The following is an 18982-nucleotide window of genomic DNA, read 5'->3' as shown; positions in this document are numbered from 1 at the left end:
GGAGTGTAGGGTTGGGGTGAAGGGGTGTTGAACTAGTGTGAAGGGGTGTTGAGCTGGTGTGAAGGAGTGTTGGGCTGGGGTGAAGGGGTTTTGAACTAGTGTGAAGAGGTGTTGGGCTGGAGTGAAGGAGTGTTGGGCTGGAGTGAAGGAGTGTTGGGCTGGGGTGAAGAGGTGTTGGGCTGGGGTGAAGGGGTGTTGTGCTGGGGTGAAGGAGTGTTGGGCTGGGGTGAAGGAGTGTTGGGCTGGGGTGAAGGGGTGTTGAACTAGTGTGAAGGGGTGTAGAGCTGGTGTGAAGGAGTGTTGGGCTGGGGTGAAGGGGTTTTGAACTAGTGTGAAGAGGTGTTGGGCTGGGGTGAAGGAGTGTAGGGTTGGGGTGAAGGGGTGTTGAACTAGTGTGAAGGGGTGTTGAGCTGGTGTGAAGGAGTGTTGGGCTGGGGTGAAGGGGTTTTGAACTAGTGTGAAGAGGTGTTGGGCTGGGGTGAAGGAGTGTTGGGCTGGGGTGAAGGCAGAGTCAATGCCTTGTCCTACCGTAGGGGTTCATGTGGTCTCCTGGCATCTGGGGTGGGGTCAGGCCTTGACGGAACGGGTCCAGCTTAAAGCTGTGGGCTTCTAGTGTCGCCCCCTCCTGATGCTGCTGCCCTGTAGACACATAGGGACCCACACTCACCAGCTCAGCTGGCAGATCTCCACATGGGGGCGCTGTGGAGGAGTGGGAGAAACAACCAGACAGGTCTCAGCAATCAGACTGTCAGTCTGTCATTCTGAATTGCTGGGTGTGGACTACGATTGAGCTGTATGTGTGTGAGGGTGGTGTGGGTACAGTATGTGTGTGTGAGGGTGGTGTGGGTACAGTATGTGTGTGAGGGTGGTGTGGGTACAGTATGTGTGTGTGAGGGTGGTGTGGGTACAGTATGTGTGTGTGAGGGTGGTGTGGGTACAGTATGTGTGTGAGGGTGGTGTGGGTACAGTATGTGTGTGTGAGGGTGGTGTGGGTACAGTATGTGTGTGAGTGTGGTGTGGGTACAGTATGTGTGTGTGAGGGTGGTGTGGGTACAGTATGTGTGTGAGGGTGGTGTGGGTACAGTATGTGTGTGTGAGGGTGGTGTGGGTACAGTATGTGTGTGAGTGTGGTGTGGGTACAGTATGTGTGTGAGGGTGGTGTGGGTACAGTATGTGTGTGAGGGTGGTGTGGGTACAGTATGTGTGTGTGAGGGTGGTGTGGGTACAGTATGTGTGTGAGTGTGGTGTGGGTACAGTATGTGTGTGTGAGTGTGGTGTGGGTACAGTATGTGTGTGTGAGGGTGGTGTGGGTACAGTATGTGTGTGAGTGTGGTGTGGGTACAGTATGTGTGTGTGAGGGTGGTGTGGGTACAGTATGTGTGTGAGTGTGGTGTGGGTACAGTATGTGTGTGTGAGGGTGGTGTGGGTACAGTATGTGTGTGTGAGGGTGGTGTGGGTACAGTATGTGTGTGAGGGTGGTGTGGGTACAGTATGTGTGTGTGAGGGTGGTGTGGGTACAGTATGTGTGTGAGTGTGGTGTGGGTACAGTATGTGTGTGTGAGTGTGGTGTGGGTACAGTATGTGTGTGAGGGTGGTGTGGGTACAGTATGTGTGTGTGAGGGTGGTGTGGGTACAGTATGTGTGTGAGGGTGGTGTGGGTACAGTATGTGTGTGTGAGGGTGGTGTGGGTACAGTATGTGTGTGAGGGTGGTGTGGGTACAGTATGTGTGTGTGAGGGTGGTGTGGGTACAGTATGTGTGTGAGGGTGGTGTGGGTACAGTATGTGTGTGTGAGGGTGGTGTGGGTACAGTATGTGTGTGTGAGTGTGGTGTGGGTACAGTATGTGTGTGAGGGTGGTGTGGGTACAGTATGTGTGTGAGGGTGGTGTGGGTACAGTATGTGTGTGTGAGGGTGGTGTGGGTACAGTATGTGTGTGAGTGTGGTGTGGGTACAGTATGTGTGTGTGAGGGTGGTGTGGGTACAGTATGTGTGTGAGGGTGGTGTGGGTACAGTATGTGTGTGAGGGTGGTGTGGGTACAGTATGTGTGTGTGAGGGTGGTGTGGGTACAGTATGTGTGTGAGTGTGGTGTGGGTACAGTATGTGTGTGTGAGGGTGGTGTGGGTACAGTATGTGTGTGAGGGTGGTGTGGGTACAGTATGTGTGTGTGAGGGTGGTGTGGGTACAGTATGTGTGTGAGTGTGGTGTGGGTACAGTATGTGTGTGAGGGTGGTGTGGGTACAGTATGTGTGTGTGAGGGTGGTGTGGGTACAGTATGTGTGTGAGTGTGGTGTGGGTACAGTATGTGTGTGTGAGGGTGGTGTGGGTACAGTATGTGTGTGAGGGTGGTGTGGGTACAGTATGTGTGTGTGAGGGTGGTGTGGGTACAGTATGTGTGTGAGGGTGGTGTGGGTACAGTATGTGTGTGAGGGTGGTGTGGGTACAGTATGTGTGTGTGAGGGTGGTGTGGGTACAGTATGTGTGTGAGTGTGGTGTGGGTACAGTATGTGTGTGTGAGGGTGGTGTGGGTACAGTATGTGTGTGAGGGTGGTGTGGGTACAGTATGTGTGTGTGAGGGTGGTGTGGGTACAGTATGTGTGTGAGTGTGGTGTGGGTACAGTATGTGTGTGAGGGTGGTGTGGGTACAGTATGTGTGTGTGAGGGTGGTGTGGGTACAGTATGTGTGTGTGAGGGTGGTGTGGGTACAGTATGTGTGTGAGTGTGGTGTGGGTACAGTATGTGTGTGAGGGTGGTGTGGGTACAGTATGTGTGTGTGAGGGTGGTGTGGGTACAGTATGTGTGTGAGGGTGGTGTGGGTACAGTATGTGTGTGTGAGGGTGGTGTGGGTACAGTATGTGTGTGAGGGTGGTGTGGGTACAGTATGTGTGTGTGAGGGTGGTGTGGGTACAGTATGTGTGTGAGGGTGGTGTGGGTACAGTATGTGTGTGAGGGTGGTGTGGGTACAGTATGTGTGTGTGAGGGTGGTGTGGGTACAGTATGTGTGTGAGGGTGGTGTGGGTACAGTATGTGTGTGAGGGTGGTGTGGGTACAGTATGTGTGTGAGTGTGGTGTGGGTACAGTATGTGTGTGAGGGTGGTGTGGGTACAGTATGTGTGTGTGAGGGTGGTGTGGGTACAGTATGTGTGTGAGGGTGGTGTGGGTACAGTATGTGTGTGTGAGGGTGGTGTGGGTACAGTATGTGTGTGAGGGTGGTGTGGGTACAGTATGTGTGTGAGGATGGTGTGGGTACAGTATGTGTGTGAGGGTGGTGTGGGTACAGTATGTGTGTGAGTGTGGTGTGGGTACAGTATGTGTGTGAGGGTGGTGTGGGTACAGTATGTGTGTGAGGATGGTGTGGGTACAGTATGTGTGTGAGGGTGGTGTGGGTACAGTATGTGTGTGAGTGTGGTGTGGGTACAGTATGTGTGTGAGGGTGGTGTGGGTACAGTATGTGTGTGTGAGGGTGGTGTGGGTACAGTATGTGTGTGAGGGTGGTGTGGGTACAGTATGTGTGTGAGGGTGGTGTGGGTACAGTATGTGTGTGTGAGGGTGGTGTGGGTACAGTATGTGTGTGAGGGTGGTGTGGGTACAGTATGTGTGTGTGAGGGTGGTGTGGGTACAGTATGTGTGTGAGGGTGGTGTGGGTACAGTATGTGTGTGAGGGTGGTGTGGGTACAGTATGTGTGTGTGAGGGTGGTGTGGGTACAGTATGTGTGTGAGTGTGGTGTGGGTACAGTATGTGTGTGTGAGGGTGGTGTGGGTACAGTATGTGTGTGAGGGTGGTGTGGGTACAGTATGTGTGTGAGGGTGGTGTGGGTACAGTATGTGTGTGTGAGGGTGGTGTGGGTACAGTATGTGTGTGAGTGTGGTGTGGGTACAGTATGTGTGTGTGAGGGTGGTGTGGGTACAGTATGTGTGTGAGGGTGGTGTGGGTACAGTATGTGTGTGTGAGGGTGGTGTGGGTACAGTATGTGTGTGAGTGTGGTGTGGGAACACTATGTGTGTGAGGGTGGTGTGGGTACAGTATGTGTGTGTGAGGGTGGTGTGGGTACAGTATGTGTGTGAGTGTGGTGTGGGTACAGTATGTGTGTGAGGGTGGTGTGGGTACAGTATGTGTGTGTGAGGGTGGTGTGGGTACAGTATGTGTGTGAGGGTGGTGTGGGTACAGTATGTGTGTGTGAGGGTGGTGTGGGTACAGTATGTGTGTGAGGGTGGTGTGGGTACAGTATGTGTGTGTGAGGGTGGTGTGGGTACAGTATGTGTGTGAGGGTGGTGTGGGTACAGTATGTGTGTGAGGGTGGTGTGGGTACAGTATGTGTGTGTGAGGGTGGTGTGGGTACAGTATGTGTGTGAGGATGGTGTGGGTACAGTATGTGTGTGAGGGTGGTGTGGGTACAGTATGTGTGTGAGTGTGGTGTGGGTACAGTATGTGTGTGAGGGTGGTGTGGGTACAGTATGTGTGTGAGGGTGGTGTGGGTACAGTATGTGTGTGAGGATGGTGTGGGTACAGTATGTGTGTGTGAGGGTGGTGTGGGTACAGTATGTGTGTGAGTGTGGTGTGGGTACAGTATGTGTGTGAGGGTGGTGTGGGTACAGTATGTGTGTGTGAGGGTGGTGTGGGTACAGTATGTGTGTGTGAGGGTGGTGTGGGTACAGTATGTGTGTGAGTGTGGTGTGGGTACAGTATGTGTGTGAGTGTGGTGTGGGTACAGTATGTGTGTGAGGGTGGTGTGGGTACAGTATGTGTGTGTGAGGGTGGTGTGGGTACAGTATGTGTGTGAGTGTGGTGTGGGTACAGTATGTGTGTGTGAGGGTGGTGTGGGTACAGTATGTGTGTGAGGGTGGTGTGGGTACAGTATGTGTGTGTGAGGGTGGTGTGGGTACAGTATGTGTGTGAGTGTGGTGTGGGTACAGTATGTGTGTGAGGGTGGTGTGGGTACAGTATGTGTGTGTGAGGGTGGTGTGGGTACAGTATGTGTGTGAGTGTGGTGTGGGTACAGTATGTGTGTGTGAGGGTGGTGTGGGTACAGTATGTGTGTGAGGGTGGTGTGGGTACAGTATGTGTGTGTGAGGGTGGTGTGGGTACAGTATGTGTGTGAGGGTGGTGTGGGTACAGTATGTGTGTGTGAGGGTGGTGTGGGTACAGTATGTGTGTGAGGGTGGTGTGGGTACAGTATGTGTGTGAGGGTGGTGTGGGTACAGTATGTGTGTGTGAGGGTGGTGTGGGTACAGTATGTGTGTGAGGATGGTGTGGGTACAGTATGTGTGTGAGGGTGGTGTGGGTACAGTATGTGTGTGAGTGTGGTGTGGGTACAGTATGTGTGTGAGGGTGGTGTGGGTACAGTATGTGTGTGAGGGTGGTGTGGGTACAGTATGTGTGTGAGGATGGTGTGGGTACAGTATGTGTGTGAGGGTGGTGTGGGTACAGTATGTGTGTGTGAGGGTGGTGTGGGTACAGTATGTGTGTGAGGGTGGTGTGGGTACAGTATGTGTGTGAGGGTGGTGTGGGTACAGTATGTGTGTGTGAGGGTGGTGTGGGTACAGTATGTGTGTGAGGGTGGTGTGGGTACAGTATGTGTGTGAGGATGGTGTGGGTACAGTATGTGTGTGAGGGTGGTGTGGGTACAGTATGTGTGTGAGGGTGGTGTGGGTACAGTATGTGTGTGAGTGTGGTGTGGGTACAGTATGTGTGTGAGGGTGGTGTGGGTACAGTATGTGTGTGAGGATGGTGTGGGTACAGTATGTGTGTGAGGGTGGTGTGGGTACAGTATGTGTGTGAGGGTGGTGTGGGTACAGTATGTGTGTGAGGGTGGTGTGGGTACAGTATGTGTGTGAGGATGGTGTGGGTACAGTATGTGTGTGAGGATGGTGTGGGTACAGTATGTGTGTGAGGGTGGTGTGGGTACAGTATGTGTGTGAGGATGGTGTGGGTACAGTATGTGTGTGAGTGTGGTGTGGGTACAGTATGTGTGTGAGGATGGTGTGGGTACAGTATGTGTGTGAGTGTGGTGTGGGTACAGTATGTGTGTGAGGGTGGTGTGGGTACAGTATGTGTGTGTGAGGGTGGTGTGGGTACAGTATGTGTGTGAGTGTGGTGTGGGTACAGTATGTGTGGTGTGGGTGTGGCGGTGTGGGTACAGTATGTGTGTGTGAGGGTGGTGTGGGTACAGTATGTGTGTGTGAGTGTGGTGTGGGTACAGTATGTGTGTGTGAGGATGGTGTGGGTACAGTATGTGTGTGTGAGTGTGGTGTGGGTACAGTATGTGTGTGTGAGGGTGGTGTGGGTACAGTATGTGTGTGAGTGTGGTGTGGGTACAGTATGTGTGGTGTGGGTGTGGCGGTGTGGGTACAGTATGTGTGTGAGTGTGGTGTGGGTACAGTATGTGTGTGAGTGTGGTGTGGGTACAGTATGTGTGGTGTGGGTGTGGCGGTGTGGGTACAGTATGTGTGTGAGTGTGGTGTGGGTACAGTATGTGTGTGTGAGGGTGGTGTGGGTACAGTATGTGTGTGTGAGGGTGGTGTGGGTACAGTATGTGTGTGAGTGTGGTGTGGGTACAGTATGTGTGTGTGAGGGTGGTGTGGGTACAGTATGTGTGTGAGGGTGGTGTGGGTACAGTATGTGTGGTGTGGGTGTGGCGGTGTGGGTACAGTATGTGTGTGAGTGTGGTGTGGGTACAGTATGTGTGGTGTGGGTGTGGCGGTGTGGGTACAGTATGTGTGTGAGGGTGGTGTGGGTACAGTATGTGTGGTGTGGGTGTGGCGGTGTGGGTACAGTATGTGTGTGAGTGTGGTGTGGGTACAGTATGTGTGGTGTGGGTGTGGCGGTGTGGGTACAGTATGTGTGTGAGTGTGGTGTGGGTACAGTATGTGTGGTGTGGGTGTGGCGGTGTGGGTACAGTATGTGTGTGAGGGTGGTGTGGGTACAGTATGTGTGTGAGGGTGGTGTGGGTACAGTATGTGTGTGAGTGTGGTGTGGGTACAGTATGTGTGTGAGGGTGGTGTGGGTACAGTATGTGTGTGAGGGTGGTGTGGGTACAGTATGTGTGTGTGAGGGTGGTGTGGGTACAGTATGTGTGTGAGGGTGGTGTGGGTACAGTATGTGTGTGAGTGTGGTGTGGGTACAGTATGTGTGGTGTGGGTGTGGGTACAGTATGTGTGTGAGTGTGGTGTGGGTACAGTATGTGTGGTGTGGGTGTGGCGGTGTGGGCGGTACCTGGCTGAGGTGGGCGGTGGCCTCCCTGCTCCTGTGGGGACTGGCACTGCTGTTCCTGCTGTCGTCTGGCCAGTTTCTTCATCTGCAGAGAAGACGAGGGGATTTACTGGACTAACGCCCAGCCAGGCCACGCCCACTTTGAATTGTATTGTATTTTTGTGATAGGTGTGTATAAGGTGTGAAATGTAAAGTTAAATGTGCCATATTTGTCAAATTTAAATATTTGTCACCGCAATTGAAATTTGTCCTCCGCATTTACACATCTGTGCAATTAGAACACACACACACACACACACACTAGTGATTACTAGGGGGCTGTGGATCACACGTGCCCAGAGCGGTGGGCAGCCCTTGCCCGGCGCCCGGGGAGCAGTTGGGGTTAGGTGCCTTGCTCAAGGACACCTCAGTCATGGCCTCAGGCCTGGGAATCGAACCCACGACCCTCCGGTCACAAGACCAGTTCCCTACCACCAAACCATGACTGCCCATGTTGGGTGAGCACGTGAATTCTGTGGGAGGCTAGGAGAATGATGGAGAATGATGGAGACCAGGGAACACACACAGAGGAGACCAGGGAAAACACACACGAGAACAGGGAACACACACAGGAGACAAGGGAACACACACACACACACACACACACACACACACACACACACACACACACACACACACACACACACAGGAGACCAGGGAACACACACACACACACACACACACACAGGAGACCAGGGAACACACACACACACACACACACACACACACACACACACACACACACACACACACACACACACACACACACACAGGAGACCAGGGAACACACACACACACACAGGAGACCAGGGAACATACTCACACACACACACACACACACACACACACACAGGAGACCAGGGAACACACACACACACACACAGGAGACCAGGGAACACACACACACACAGGAGACCAGGAAACACACACACACACACACACACACAGGAGACCAGGGAACACACACACACACACACACACACAGGAGACCAGGGAACACACACACACACACACACACACACACACACAGGAGACCAGGGAACACACACACACACAGGAGACCAGGGAACATACACACACACACACACACACAGGAGACCAGGGAACACACACACACACACACACACACGCACACACACACACACACACACACACACACACACACACACACACACACACACACACACACACACAGGAGACCAGGGAACACACACACGCACACACACACACACACAGGAGACCAGGGAACACACACACACACACACACACAGGAGACCAGGGAACACACACACACACAGGAGACCAGGAAACACACACACACACACACAGGAGACCAGGGAACACACACACACACACACACACACACACACACACAGGAGACCAGGGAACACACACACACACACACACACACACACAGGAGACCAGGGAACATACACACACACACACACACGCACACACACACACACAGGAGACCAGGGAACACACACGCACACACACACACACACACACACACACACACACACACAGGAGACCAGGGAACATACACACACACACACACAGGAGACCAGGGAACACACACACACACACACAGGAGACCAGGGAACACACACACACATACACACAGGAGACCAGGGAACACACACACACACACACACACACACACACACACACACACACACACACACACACACAGGAGACCAGGGAACATACACACACACACACACACACACACACACACACACACACACACACACACAGGAGACCAGGGAACATACACACACACACACACACAGGAGACCAGGGAACATACACACACACACACACACACACACACACACACACACACACACACACACACACACACACACACACACACACACAGGAGACCAGGGAACACACACACACACACACACACACACACACAGGAGACCAGGGAACACACACACACACACACACACACACACACAGGAGACCAGGGAACACACACACACACACACACACACACACACACACAGGAGCCGTGTAAGGAGATACTGTGCTGAGCGGAGGCATCTACACGCTGCATGTCTTCCTACAGGAACTGATAACCCTGCGCACGTCCGGGTGGGCAAGGTGGACGCTGACAGAAATAATTTAAATTTGAATGATCTTTTCAGTGTGTGTGTGTGTGTGTGTGTGTGTGTGTGTGTGTGTGTGTGTGTGTGTGTGTGTGTGTGTGTGTGTGTGTGAGGGGAATCACGTTACCTTGGCTCTTTGGTTCTGGAACCAGACCTGAACAACTCGTACACTCAATCCTGTCTCTGCTGCCAAAGTCTCTCTTACCTTAGAATGAAAGAGAGAGAGAGAGAGAAGGAGGAGAGAGAGGAGAGACAGAGGAGAGATAAAGAGAGAGAGGGAGAGAGAGACACACACAGAGGGAGAGGGAGTGAATGAGAGAGAGAGAGGGAGAGACAGAGGGAGAGAAGGTGAAAGAAGAGAGAGAGAGAGAGAGAGAGAGAGAAGGAGGAGAGAGAGGAGAGACAGAGGAGAGATAAAGAGAGAGAGGGAGAGAGAGACACACACAGAGGGAGAGGGAGTGAATGAGAGAGAGAGAGGGAGAGACAGAGGGAGAGAAGGTGAAAGAAGAGAGAGAGAGAGAGAGAGAGAGAGAGAGGGTAAGAGGGAGAGACACACACAGGAGAGGAGAGAGTTCTGTGGATTATGTGGGCTAATGTTCTGCCTCTCGTGTCACAACAGAGAAACACACATGCAGTCCAGATGCAGTCACATGCAAGCTCAGACATCACCTCTCCCTTCTCCTCTCCTCTCTCTGCTCCTCTCCCCTTCCCCTACTCCTCCTCTCCCACCCTCTCCCCTCCTCTCCCCTCCCTTCTCTCCTCCCCTTTCTCTTCCTCTACTCCTCTCTGAGCTTCTGGCTTCCAAAATGTGATTCATTTTTTTCCCTTCAGCAGCCAAGCAAAATCCTTCATCAAAGCCTTATTAGATTTGAGATCTTATTAGTTTTGAGGTCTTATTAGTTTCGTGACTTTTAACTTCCTAATCTCTTCCTGAGAGGTTTGTGGTCTATGATGCAGTCCAGAACCTTTTTGCATAATGTCTGACATGAGTGATGTCAGACTATATGAGTGTCAGACTGTATGAAAGTCAGACTGCATGAGTGTCAGACTGTATGAGTGTTGTCAGACTATATGAGTGTCAGACTATATGAGTGTCAGACTATATGAGTGATGTCAGACTGTATGAGTGATGTCAGACTGTTTGAGTGATGTCAGACTGTATGAGTGATGTCAGACTGTGAGTGATGTCAGACTGTTTGAGTGTCAGACTGTATGAGTGATGTCAGACTGAGTGTCAGACTGTTTGAGTGTCAGACTGTATGAGTGATGTCAGACTGTTTGAGTGATGTCAGACTGTATGAGTGATGTCAGACTGAGTGTCAGACTGTATGAGTGATGTCAGACTGTTTGAGTGATGTCAGACTGTATGAGTGATGTCAGACTGAGTGTCAGACTGTATGAGTGATGTCAGACTGTATGAGTGATGTCAGACTGTTTGAGTGATGTCAGACTGTATGAGTGTGTCATGACTGTATGCTTCAAATCCTTTTCAAATGTGCATGTTAATTATTAAAAGAGTAAATTATTTCAAAAATCATAAACTACTATGAAATTGTGTGTGTGATGTTTGCATCCTCAGGTCTGGTCCACACTAACATACTGGAGAAGGACCGTAACTCCATATTCCAGAAGCACACAAACATGTGTGACCTATGTCTGACCTATGACCCCAACGTCATTTCCGCCACAGATCTTTGTTTACATGCTGCATGTGAGGATGCGGCGGGAACCACTGTGAGGTGGTGGGGTGGTGGGGTGGTGGGGTCGTGGGGTCGCGGGGCCGTGCGAGCGTGTACCTTGCGGCAGGGCTTGGACGACACGTCGAAGGACGCCCTGAAGGCGCGTCGCTGCTGCGTGCTCAGAATGGTCCGGGGTCGCTTCGGTCTCCTGACCTCCCCTACGTCTCCACCCGAGTCTGTGTCTCCTGCTCCCTGAGTGCAGCCTTCATCATCATCCTCATCCTCACTTCTACCTGCACATGGAATTAACAAGTCATGCACGCATGTGTGTGTGTGTGTGTGTGTGATATGACAATGAGTGATGTCTTCTACTAATGTTCAAATGTAGTAGAAACATCAAAGTGCTTTTGTGCTTGCTGCCGTAGGACCAGGTCTTTCAGCTCCTGCAGACAGCATGAGTAAACTATGCAAACAAGCGTAAGATGAAATCCAGGCAACCAATGAAATCACAGAGTCAGGTTTAAACTGGGCCCTGGTCTTTATTCTGTGCTACAGCACTCACTAAGATTACAGTGACAGGGTGACTGTTACACTCACCTCATGATTTTTGTAATACTGGAAATGCAGAAGCAGTGGGTCTGTAGTGCTGGTAGTCTCTGTGTGTGTGTGTGTGTGTGTGTGTGTGTGTGTGTGTGTGTGTGTGTGTGTGTGTGTGTGTGTGTGTGTGTGTGTGTGTACCTGAATGGGAGGAGGTGGGTCTGTAGTGCTGGTAGTCTGTGTGTGTGTGTGTGTGTACCTGAATGGGAGGAGGTGGGTCTGTAGTGCTGGTAGTCTGTGTGTGTGTGTGTGTGTGTGTGTGTGTGTGTGTGTGTGTGTGTGTGTGTGTGTGTGTGTGTGTGTGTGTGTACCTGAATGGGAGGAGGTGGGTCTGTAGTGCTGGTAGTCTCGTGCACAGAGCAGCCGCTCTCCCACCAGGACGCAGCGATCGCCCGTCTGCAGTCTGCACGCACACACCGCACAGCAGAAGCAGCGCAGGTGGAAGACGGAACCCACACCCACCCGCATCACCAGCTCCACCGGGGAGATGACCTCAGAGCAGGCCCCGCACTGCACCAGGAACAGTCTGGAGAGAGAGAGAGAGAGAGAGGAAAATTTGTGGATAGAGGGGATGGTGGGATGAGGGGAAGATAGAGGGAGACATGAAGAAATGGGAGAGTGTTTTTTTTCTTTTGAAAAACTCTCCATTTAATCAGGAATTTAATTTCCGAAAAATGTTCCTACAGATGTTAGAAGGTTCTTAGAGAGTTTGTTTCCTCACACCCCCCCACATGCCCTCAGAGCGGTAAGCAGGCCGTCCTTGCGCCTAGCAACCGGAGGCGGGGCGTAGAGGGAGCCGGCGGCTCCAGGGCAGCAGGAGGGGGCGGAGCTCCTGGGGAGCGCTGAAGAATGGAAGCTCTGCGGGCCATGGCTCCAGCGCCTCCCAGCCACGCCCCCGCCTCCCAGCCACGCCCAGGCCTCCCCGCGCCTCCCAGCAATAGGGGCCAGGCCAGGCGGGCAGCTCGGCTCCACTTAAACGAGGACAGACAATAGGAGCGCTGGCCCCACGCCCGCATGCCCTCTGTGCTCCTGGCAGACGCCGCATTTTCTGTTTGTCAAACCGGGGCTGGGATTTCCACGCCTGGAGGGGGCCGAGCCCGAGGGGGCGGGGTAGGGGGCGGGGTTGGGGACTCCCTCCGGGGGGCTGACAGCTCTAATCTCCAAGACAAACTCACACCCTCCAGAGTGAGAGAAATTTCTGATGTTTCAATTTAATTTCTACTTAGTCACATATCCATATTACTCCAGCATAAACTATTTATTGGTAGAATTTATTGAAGCCTAATGCATTTAATTCATTATACTACATGTTTGATTTTGCTGTCAGATTTGGTTTTTATACTTTTAAAATATATATACCTTATTATATTTATTATTATTGGTATGCATCCAGATGCACAACACACACACACACACACACACACACACACACACACACACACACATTCCTCTGCTGATGAGTAAAAACATCCCAAGCCCTTGCATTGTTGAGACCTATTAGTGTTGCTGTGGGGTCGTCAGGGAAACCAGCCCAGCTTTGTGTTAGGTTGGGACAGGCAGAGTTGGGTAACTGTCCATTCACTCTGTGGCCGTAATGTAACTATGTGCGTTTAAAGGATGTGAACAGTATGTAAAACACGACTCACACTCGTATACACAAAGTGTTTTGCAATGAGCTGACGGTGAACAGGTCCTGGTGTTTCTTCTTTCTCAGAACCTGCATTCGAGCAATAGGCAGGAAAACAGATTTGCAGTCGTGCAAAAATACCTGATAGAACGTACTGTACGCAGCATCGTACAGAGCGTTAGGGTGAATACAGACAAGAGTCTAACTTTCCCTAAAAGGGGTTTTGTTGATTTTTGTTCAAGCCTTCAGGAGATCATCTCACAGGTCTGTATCCAGGTCTGTGTCCAGGTCTTTGAACACTGGTTGCAGGTTTAGTGTGGACACACTACAGACCGTGAGGTGTAACCCTGTTTTCTTTTAACAACTGATGCAGACAGATACGCTAGAGAAGGAACGAACTCCGAGGTGTCGAACGCTTGGCTGGAGCGCATTGGTCTACACGCGTCTCCGTACTGAGACCTCAACCTGCCATTGGTTCAGCTTCTTTAACTACCAGATTCCCACACAGAGGCTGTAGTGCAGACTAACTCATAGAGAACTCTTACTAGGGTGGTTCATTACACTATCAAATTACATCTGAACTGAACTACTTTAAATTAAAAGCCAAAGAAATGGAGTAAAACTTATTAAATTAACAATACTGCATCAAGTGAGTGGTCATACTCCCTAATGGGAAACATATTTTTATGTTGTTGTTTTTTAACTCGATGTCAATGCTCAACACATATCATCCTGCTAATGTCACTGCAGGGCGTTCTCTAGTCCATTTAACCCCCCTGACTGCCACTTCTGCCTCATTGCTCTGTGCATGCGTGAAGAAGCAGCTTCATCTCGTTGGAGCTCCTACGGTATCAGCAGTGCTGAGGGGGCACCTGCTGACCCACTTGCTGTGACTGTGCGGGGCGGGAAGCTGTGCCTCCCAGCAGCCCGGCGGAGGTGGGCGTCGGCTAGGCAGCAGGGCTGTGGGCGGCACTGGACTGCTGCAAATGCGGCTAATTGGTCAGGTCATATTAGCTTACGGATGGCTGAGCAGGACCCTGGAGAGGACCAGAAACAGAACCGGCCATCCACTTAAACAGATGCCTCAACACAAGGTACGGTCTGAGACCCTCATCACACACACACACACACACACACACACACACACACACACACACACACACACACACACACACACACTCCCCCTCCTCAGTTCCCTGAGCATATGGTCCACTCCCTGTTTCTCCTAAAGACCTCAATCATTTTCACAGCCTGCTGCAATACACTTATTAAAGGCTCAGTGGTCATTTTGAGATCATTATCACTTTAGCTTATGGCCCACCTGTGTGTGTGTGTGTGTGTGTGTGTGTGTGTGTGTGTGTGTGTGTGTGTGTGTGTGTGTGTGTGTATGTGCATATGTACATTCATGTATGTGTATGTGTTTGTGTGTGTCTCATGGAAGAAGGAAAACTTGCATATCAGAAAGATCTGACTGTACAAATTTGCATATTTACTGTCATTATTCTGATATATGGTGCGGACACGCATATATATATATATATATATATATATATATATATATATATATATATATATATATATATATATATATATATATATATATATATATTATTGCTGTAATGATAATAATAATTATATATATATATATATATATATATATATATATATATATATATATTATTGCTGTAATGATAATAATAATTATATATATATATATATATATATATATATATATATATATATATATATATATATATATATATATATATATATATATATATATATAATTATTATTATCATTACAGCACCTTTCTCCACTTTACGATATACACACTGACATCAACACACTACACATACTGACATATTTCCCATAAAACCTGTGAATTTAGCCTCTAGCCTGAAACAGCACTAGCAAACACCTGGGCACAGAGCTGTCTGAATGTGGAGGCTGGAGAAGAGGACTCTCAAGGACAGCAGTCTCCCGTCTCCTGTCTGTGTCCCCTCTCCTGTGTCCTGTCTCCTGTGTCCTGTCTTCTGTGTCCTGTCTCCCATCTCCTGTGTCCTGTTTCTATGTCCCGTCTCCCGTGTCCTGTCTCCCACCTCTCTTATCCTGTCTCCCGTGTCCTGTCTTCTGTGTTCTTCGAGGGTCAGTAGGAGCTGTGTGAGGCTCATTGTGAGGTCTATGTGTGTATGTGTGTGAGGGTCAGATGTGTGTGTGTGTGTGTGTGTGTGTGTGTGTGTGTGTGTGTGTGTGTGTGTGTGTGTGTGTGTGTGTGTGTTGTGTGTGTGTGTGAGCCAGTAGGGGGTGGCCATATGCTGTCCCCAGCTTGCAGTAACCACACCGATGGGTCCTGCTAATTTAACACATCTTGACAATGTGACAGTAGTGCTGTTCAGGTCCCCCCCTCTCTCTCTCTCTCTCTCTCTCTGTGTGTGTGTGTGTGTGTGTGTGTGTGTGTGTGTGTGTGTGTGTGTGTGTGTGTGTGTGTGTGTTTGTGTGTGTGTGTGTGTGTGTGTGTGTGTGTGTGTGTGAGAGAGAGAGAGAGAGAGAGAGAGCCTGCATTCCTCGGTCCACTGTGACTCTTCTGCAGTCACCTTGTCTTCCAGGATGTCAGTGCCAACCCCAACAGCTACCAGTGCTCCTACAGCCCTCCATGATTCATCAACACACACACACACACACACACACACACACACACACACACACACTGGCTGAAATGTGTTAAGTTCGGAAAGAAAAATAAGCTTATGCAAAAAGTACAACACACTAGCAGAAGAACTGTAAACTTCCCACTAGAGAACTTCAAGAGCATTAAAGTAAAAAAGGTTCTGTCCATTTGAAGACACTGAAGGGTAATATGGTCAAGATAGTGTTAATATGTTCAAGATAGTGTTGACATGTTTGAGATAGTGTTAATATGTTAGAGATAGTGTTACGTTCCTTGTTCCTATCACAAAGAAAGATTTCAGGCCATTTCTGGGCATGGCAGATTATTCCAGAAGCTTTAGCAGGAACTTTTCTGACGTTATGCTTCCCCTGTCAGATCTGCTATCGTCTGGTCCCTGTATGTCCCCGATGTGGCTCAAGGATTCTAACGCACACACACCCAGAGTACATGCGAACACACTCATTTCCGTTCACATGAAATAACACTATTTTCGTCCGAATCGAAGTTTTAAATTGTCTCCCGAACCGCCGCATTATCAAACCATTTAAGTTATCTTACAAACAAGACCTTCCAGAACCAATTTGTTGAACGATTGCAAAATAAACGCAAAACAATTGAAGATCGCAAAAGTAAAGGCTATATATTCCGCCGTCGTTTTAAAATAAAGGCATTATATTGATCTGGAAATTGCAAACACAAAAAAACTTTTCCTTTTCTGCAAAAAAAAAAAAACACGTAGCCTATTTCGATATATGGTGCTGCTAACAATATCATTCACGTGACAGTTCTATTGTTGTTAATAATTACTTATTTACTTATCCTCTTTCTAGGCATTATTATTATTATTATTATTATTATTATTACTACTACTATTATTATTATTATTATTATTATTATTATTATTATTATTATGTCCTTATAGACTTGGAACAATTACAGATGTTGAACAGATTAAGATTAATTTGTTTCAATGAACCAGAACAAAACATTAAATCTTACCATTATTTACACATTATTTATCAGACTATATGCAACAAAATGTTTTGTGAATCAGTTGTTTAGCATGAAACTATTTAAATCCAAAACATATTAATTAAACTCAATAATAGGAAAGAATCTAAAGTTTCTTGTTCAATTTTATTAAATGTTTTTACATTGTCTTATAATTTATATAATAACATTTATGAATCTATTGTCTTGCTTAGAGGGCGGTGACTCCGCATTTGAACAACAGACTCGTGTGGATTTCGTGTGTTCAGGGCCAAGGGACAGAAATCATGAAGCATTCCCATGTTCAAAAGACTGTTCCTCCACTTCAGATATCGTATTTGTGGTAAACTGGATATAGAATTAAAGAGGACAACATGTTAAAAAAGCGACCCTAATAAAAAGCAATACTAACTTTAATCGGACACGTTTGGCCGTGTGGTATTGGTAAACACCTGCAGGATTTGTGTGGAGAACCATTTCTAACTTTTAAACCAATACTTCACACTTGAGTAGAAATGAATCAGCGTCTTACTTTTCATAGTCTCGTCTGCAGTAGAGTTTGTTGCCTCGCAGGAAACAGGTGTTCTGCAGCGGTTGGCGGCACGCGCTGCAGCTCGCGCACCGCTCGTGCCACAGTCCGTCCTGCACGCGGAACAGGTACCGGTCCCGAATAGGACGGTGACATCCCTCACACACGGGGGTTTGCGTAGAACCTGGACGGGAAAAAGTCACGCCCGTCACTACCCGTCATTTGTTTTTAAGGTTTCTGTGAATACTAAATGGTTCGGTGCCATAACATGTTTGATAAAACATTTTAAATAAATATATCTATACAGTCCAGTTTTTCTGATCTAACCTACATGTAAAACACATGAAGAAGTCAAGAACGTTTCTGACAGTTTTTTTGCGAAGTGGGTTTACAATTTGAAATCTGGCAATAATATAAATATTAATGAGTAATAAACAGCAATAAAGAGATTATTAAATGAGTTGTTTAATTTGTTTAATCTAAGTGAGACAGTCTTCCTCCATACTCTTCAAGTAATACAGTCTGAAAAGGAAATTATCACGATAACTAAATTTCTGACCAAATAAACATAAAACACACAAAAAGTCTTAATACAACCGTACAGACATTCTAAATGTATAAAATGGTTATTTGATTAACCTGTGTTATTTGGTAGCGAGACTGCGAGACATTTAAATTCGTTTATTGCTTCACAAACCTCACCTGAAGTCACAAGTTAGCTGATACATGTTCACTGCTAGCAACATTATAAACTTGCAGGTTAATTAAGAGCATTTTCTAAACTGCTCAGCACGTCTCTATACACTATACACGTTGGACATCGAAATATATACAACATTTTATAACTTACCGTACATGAAAAACGCTCGGTTTTCACCTCAACGATGTGTTAACGCATTCGGAGATGGATCTGAGCGTGTCCGCACCTGCGCTGCCTACCGACACTGTGTCAGCTTTCACCTCCCGCGCGCGCTCCCGCCTCCTCACGCGCGCTCCCGCCCTGGACATCGCACCATCCACCTCTGCCTAAGACCTCTCCACTCTGAGACTTACTAATGCCAAAATATCGATGATAATGAGCTTTGTCACTTCTTTGTAAATCATTACAATAAATAAAGCTGTTTGCTTTACGTTTCATGTCATACCGTTTGAGGAAAGAAAGAATGAAGGAAAGAGGATTATTAAAGTAAAAGATTATTATTAATAAATCACTGCTCTTTATAGGTTATGAATAAACATTTCGCGTGGATTTTAGATTCTAACATATCTATTAAACACATACAGGTAATTATATATGCCACATGTCTACTTTTTATTTCTACATAACATTCGAAAAACTATTATTTTGTCTACAAAGTTGCTGAATTGTTAAGGGCTTCCAATTAGCCAAGCCTATTAAATTCGCCAAATATCGCCATCTACCGACCACATCTGACATCTGACGTTAATGAAATTGACACTCACCATAAACTTCCGTGTCGATCACGGAGGCGCGTTACAAACACGTTAATGTAGAAAGAATATAAG

The 18982-nt window shown here is 48.4% G+C and overlaps 1 protein-coding gene across 1 annotated transcript in view; it reads right to left on the bottom strand.

Moving 5' to 3' along the window:
* lmx1a (LIM homeobox transcription factor 1, alpha) overlaps positions 1–18874 on the bottom strand; it is a 21438-nt gene extending 2564 nt beyond the window's left edge. The window contains exons 1-7 of the mRNA XM_077017378.1: positions 18306–18874; positions 17459–17639; positions 11952–12166; positions 11161–11336; positions 9492–9569; positions 7212–7293; positions 529–699 (exon numbers count right to left, since the gene is read on the bottom strand). Coding sequence (XP_076873493.1) covers positions 529–699; positions 7212–7293; positions 9492–9569; positions 11161–11336; positions 11952–12166; positions 17459–17639; positions 18306–18312 — 910 coding nt within the window. The 5' untranslated portion in view covers positions 18313–18874. The remainder of the gene's footprint in view (positions 1–528; positions 700–7211; positions 7294–9491; positions 9570–11160; positions 11337–11951; positions 12167–17458; positions 17640–18305) is intronic.
* Between the last annotated feature and the right edge of the window lie 108 nt (positions 18875–18982).

The sequence above is a fragment of the Brachyhypopomus gauderio genome, chromosome 9, assembly GCF_052324685.1.
Source record: "Brachyhypopomus gauderio isolate BG-103 chromosome 9, BGAUD_0.2, whole genome shotgun sequence".
Taxonomy (NCBI): Eukaryota; Metazoa; Chordata; class Actinopteri; order Gymnotiformes; family Hypopomidae; genus Brachyhypopomus; species Brachyhypopomus gauderio.
This window is presented reverse-complemented; position numbering and strand designations above follow the sequence as displayed.